This window comes from Trachymyrmex cornetzi, unplaced genomic scaffold (assembly GCF_001594075.2).
Source record: "Trachymyrmex cornetzi isolate Tcor2-1 unplaced genomic scaffold, Tcor1.1 scaffold361, whole genome shotgun sequence".
NCBI classification, from domain to species: Eukaryota; Metazoa; Arthropoda; class Insecta; order Hymenoptera; family Formicidae; genus Trachymyrmex; species Trachymyrmex cornetzi.
Genome location: NW_017298332.1, coordinates 568,329 through 573,501, shown reverse-complemented (window position 1 = coordinate 573,501; position 5,173 = coordinate 568,329). Strand labels below are relative to the sequence as shown.

Below are 5,173 nucleotides of genomic sequence, written 5' to 3'. Positions count from 1 at the left end.
TCATATATATATATATATATATATATATGCAACAATGGACGCCCATATTTAGCCATATTGCACCATATTGCTATTTAGTTCCGATTTACCGAGGAACATATCTCAGGCGGCGCCACAAATGCTGGTGACGCAAAATTATAGGGTAGTTTGGAAGCTCTGATCCTTACCAAGTTTAATGCAATGTAACCTATCTTTAAAGTGTTGGAGACATGTGCTTTTCGAATTAATTAAACGAGAATATGGAAGATTAAAGTCATATTAATTTTGTTTTTAAGTTGGACAAAATTATCTAAAAGGCAGTATATTATCAATAGAGTTAAAAACTAATCGTCATATAACCTCAAGAAGAGGTGCACAGCTCTCATCAAATTACTCCACAAAAAAAATCGAAGACAAGTGTAATAGAGTGCAATTTTTCTGTATATATTACATTTCTACGTACAAAATTTTGGAATCGAATTATTACGTTTGTATAGTTTATATAGACTAACTAACAATATCAATAATAATGAACGAAATGCTGAAAGACGCGCGTTTCGCGCATGTCGTGAGAGATCCAAAGTTTCGTCGCATTCCCAAAGCTGAGAGGAAAGTGAAGATCGACCGTCGATTTAAGGGTATGTTTAAGGATGAAAAGTTTACCGTGAAGTATACCATTGATAAGCGCGGTAGACCTGTTAATCAAACCACCACCGAAGATCTTAGAAAATATTATGATCTATCGAGTAGCGAAGATGAAGATGCATCTGTCTCATCTGCAAGCAAGAAAGACAACGAAAAAAAAGTGAGGGATATCAAGGAGAAGAGAAAGAATAAGAAAAAGACTGTGAAGGAAATTGAATTAAAAACTGAGAAAGATTTCTCAGACAAAAGGAACAAAAATGAGAAGAACAAAGGCGATTGTTTGTCAAGTCAGAAAAATTTTTCTGAACTGAAAATAAAAGAGGAATCTTCCGATGAAGATGAATCTTCAGATAGTGAGACTGAATCTGTTCAAAAAGAATTTTCTCAAGCAGAGCTAGATGAAAATAATAAAAAGCTTCATAAAACAAGGAAATATGAAAACGGTAGACTTACAAATGTAATTAAAGAGAAACTAAGGGATCTTACCGTAAATTATGCTAGAGGTGAAGGTGTCCTATTAAGTGACAGTTCTTCAGAAGAAGAATCATCTGAAGCTAGTGGTAAAATATTATTTATTATATCTTATATATATCCTGATCGTATTTAAATAGTTACAGAAACAAATCTTTTTTAGATGCCGAGGAAGAGATTGAGCATAATTGGGGTGAACTGGACAAAGATGCTGAAACAACAGATGAGATCACATGTCGATTAGCTATTTGTAATATGGATTGGGATAGAATACGTGCTGTGGATTTAATGATTTTGTTAAACTCATTCTTACCCAGTAGTGGACTCATCCATTCAGTTACAGTAATGACTAAAATAATAATTAATATTATATATATATATATTAATATTTTTCTGTGTTTCTATATATTTTATATATTTAATTAGAGATATATATATTGAATATTGTCAAAATTATAATATATAGCCATTGTAATTAATAATTATACTAATATAATCATATTGGATATATTTATTTTATTTCAGATTTATCCATCAGAATTTGGTCTGCAGCGAATGAAAGAAGAAGAAATTAATGGACCACCAGAGCTAAAAAACGAAGCTATTGGAAGTGGAGATGAAATTGAAGATGATGTATGAAATAATGATTTTCTATGTTTTTACAGTGTTTTCTTATTAGTAATTATATTGATTTCTTTTTTTCTTAGAATGAAGAAGGTTCGAAATATCACATGGAAAAGTTGAGACGATACCAATTGAACCGATTAAAATACTATTATGCTGTTGCTGAATTTGATTCCGTAGAAACAGCAAACAAAGTATACACGGAGTGCGATGGTATCGAGTATGAATCGACTGCAACTAGATTAGACCTTAGATTTATACCAGATGATATGACATTTGATCAGGTATCTCTTAAAATCATATATTATACATGTTACATCAAAAGTTTATTAAGAATCATAAGTTTCATGTTCGAAATGTTTGTTAAAGGAACCTGAAGACGTATGTACTGAGATACCTGAACCCGTCAAATATCAACCACGACAGTTTACGACAACGGCATTGCAACAAGTTAAAGTCAAGTTAACATGGGATGAAACAAATCCAGATAGACAAGAATTTACGCAGAAATTAAATTCAGGAAAACTACAGGATATTGATAAAAATGATCTACAGACATATTTGGCAAGTGGTAGCGAGGATGATTCAGGTACGATACTATTTTATTTTGTATATTTTGTTATTATTTTATGTCAAATTTAAATCTACACATACACTCTTATTATATTATTTTTCAGATACAGAAGAAAAGGAAGACATAACTGAGAAAACAAATGATAATTCAGAGAAAGAATCAGAAGCAAATAATGATCTAATCGGAAAATACAAATCTTTACTTAAGACTATTGAAGAAGAAGAAGAGGCAAAGAAAAACAAAGATGTAGAATTAGAATTCTCATGGGGTTTAGGCACCAAAGAAAAGACTGAAAAGTTAGTGAAAGAAAGAATGAAAAATAAGGAAGAACTTACACCTTTTGAACAATATCTACAGAAACGCAAGGCGAAAAGAAAAGCTAAGAGAGAAGAACGGAAAAAGCCTAAAGAAGAAAGTCAGAAAAGCGATTCGGAAGATTCTGTGCCATCTGATGTAGATATGAATGATAAATATTTTACGGGCGAATTAAAAAATAATAAATTATTCCATAAAAAAGAAACGAAAAATAACGAAGCTGATGTTGGTTCATCGAATGAGCAGGAAAGTAGTCAACATGAAGCTGAATTGGAGTTGCTTCTAATGGATCAAGACGAAGATGGTAAAAAGCATTTCAATATGAAACAGATCGAAGAAAATGCAACTATGTCGAAATCCAAACGAAAACGTCTTAATAAAAAGAAAAATGTGCAAGAAGAAACGAAAGAAGATGATTTCGAAGTTAATGTTAAAGATCCAAGATTTACCGCTTTGTTTACATCACATCATTTTAATATCGATCCTGCGGATCCGCATTATAGGAAAACAAAGGGTACGGAAGCATTAATTAATGAGAAATTGAAGAGAAGAGTTGAAAATGAAGCACACACAGAAAACGTAAGTAAAAGAACATTTTATAATTAACAGCGATTTATACGGTTTTTTGCATATCAAAACTTTTTCAGGACAAACAATTTAAAAAGCCAAAAACAGATGGAAAATTGCCAACGGAATTACAAGCTCTAGTTAAATCTGTTAAGAAAAAAACACAAAATATCACACAGCCAATAAAAGGATAAGGTAATTATATTATTTTTTTATTACAATAGTTAATAAGAGAAAGTTATACTTTATATATTAATAAAGGAATTGTATTTTTAATTTAAGAGATAATTCTTTTTATTTTACAATTTATGTTATGAGGTACAGCATTTCTTTTTGTGATATTTATTTAAAAATGATAAATTTTTATGATAATGTTATTATAATTGCTACTAACAAATAATTAACTAAAATTGTGTACAAAAATGATATATTTTTATAAATATAATGTATATACAGAATTCCGAATTTAAACTTCGAGAGTGCGTAGGAAATCGATAAGAAAAAAGAAATCCTTTAAACATATTCTCGTTTTTGTTTCGTTTTGGAGAAAATCGCAAAAAGAAATAAAACGTAATTTATTTTTGCACTTATTCATTACTTATTTATTTACATTTATTTATTCATGTTGTCACTTTCTTAATGTAGATATTGTTCAAAATGTTGGCCTCTTGCAACAGTGCAAACATTGCATTTAGTATGTGACTTTCCTCACAACAGTAAACGGTTCAATTTTTGAGATGAAAAACGTTGGAGATATCATTTTGTCATACAATACTCTAATCGTTGCGCTAGGGTGAAAGATTGCTGATGAAGACTCAAAGCATGAGTGGAAACGTTCAAAGTTAAGGTTTACATTTTTAGTATTAAGAAAAATTGCGCTAATTGATAACCAGCGTCAACTCCTATTGCCTGTATTACATATTTCATGATTTTATTAATTGTTCTAATTAAAGGAGTCTGTAAAAACTTATTAGTTTTTTCGTTAATTTGTGATTTATCATTGCATTTAGTATAGACAGCTTGTGTTGCAGCCAAATACTGATCTAATATTTGTGCACTGCAGTCACAATTGGGTCTCTCAATTGCTCTCTTGAGTTGACTGGCAACGAATAAACTTTCTGCTTCAGGACCTCCCACACAAAGAAGTTCACAATTTTCTACTTGCAAATTTTCTCTTAACGGGTATTAATGAATTGAAAATGATCCTATTTCATGAACAATTATTGACATTACAGTTATATAAAAATCTCCGAATTGATTGAACAGAATAAAAAATCCTTTTATAGGATATTAAAGTAAACGCAAATTTAGGAGATGGGTGCAGTGTACTTTATATATTAAAAAAGAAAAAAGTTAAGTAAGTTTTTAACTTTTTTTCTATTTTAGTATAAAGTCCATGAAACTTTATCCCTAGAATGGAAAGTGAAAAGCGAAAAATTTCTTCAAAAATAACTTCAATTGTTAGGCCCATGACACGTACAAGAACATAAGGCTGTAACACTCAAGCAGTAAGTGAATTGACCAATCACAGTAGAGACCTTTGACTATATACCTCTGGACTGCTAGTTACCCCCACTTTTCCTACCTTTTCCATAAGATAGAAAGAGAGGACCGTGTATCCAAGATCTCAGAGCCATCAGGTCCGGAAGTTGGCCAAATCAAGAACTAACTAGCTGCATTTTAAGTAAGAATCGGTACGAATAACTCCGAATAAATAATTGAAGTGATCCAGAAGTACTGCTAAATAAAAAATGGTTCGTTCTTGTTTCGCTAAATTATGTAATAATACCAGATACAAAGCTGTAGGAGTAATTAAATGTGATGCGGGAAAAATACAGATTTAAAATCAATTCGAAAAAGGAACCAAATTTAATATATATATATATATAATAAAATAAAGTACATATTACAGTACAATAAAATATACATGAAAAGAAACACGGTAGGACAAATCTAAATAAAATATATCTGAAGAAAATAATATATATAAGATATATA

The 5,173-nt window shown here is 30.4% G+C and overlaps 1 protein-coding gene across 1 annotated transcript; it reads left to right on the top strand.

The window, feature by feature from the left end:
- Positions 1-173: 173 nt before the first annotated feature.
- On the top strand, positions 174-3,909 carry LOC108763463 (ESF1 homolog). The gene is made up of 8 exons (XM_018511104.1): positions 174-1,184; positions 1,259-1,437; positions 1,621-1,728; positions 1,803-2,003; positions 2,089-2,308; positions 2,397-3,187; positions 3,256-3,370; positions 3,821-3,909. The coding sequence occupies exons 1-7, from the start codon at positions 509-511 to the stop codon at positions 3,367-3,369; spliced, it is 2,289 nt and encodes a 762-aa protein (XP_018366606.1). The 5' UTR covers positions 174-508; the 3' UTR covers position 3,370; positions 3,821-3,909.
- The last annotated feature ends 1,264 nt before the right edge of the window (positions 3,910-5,173 follow it).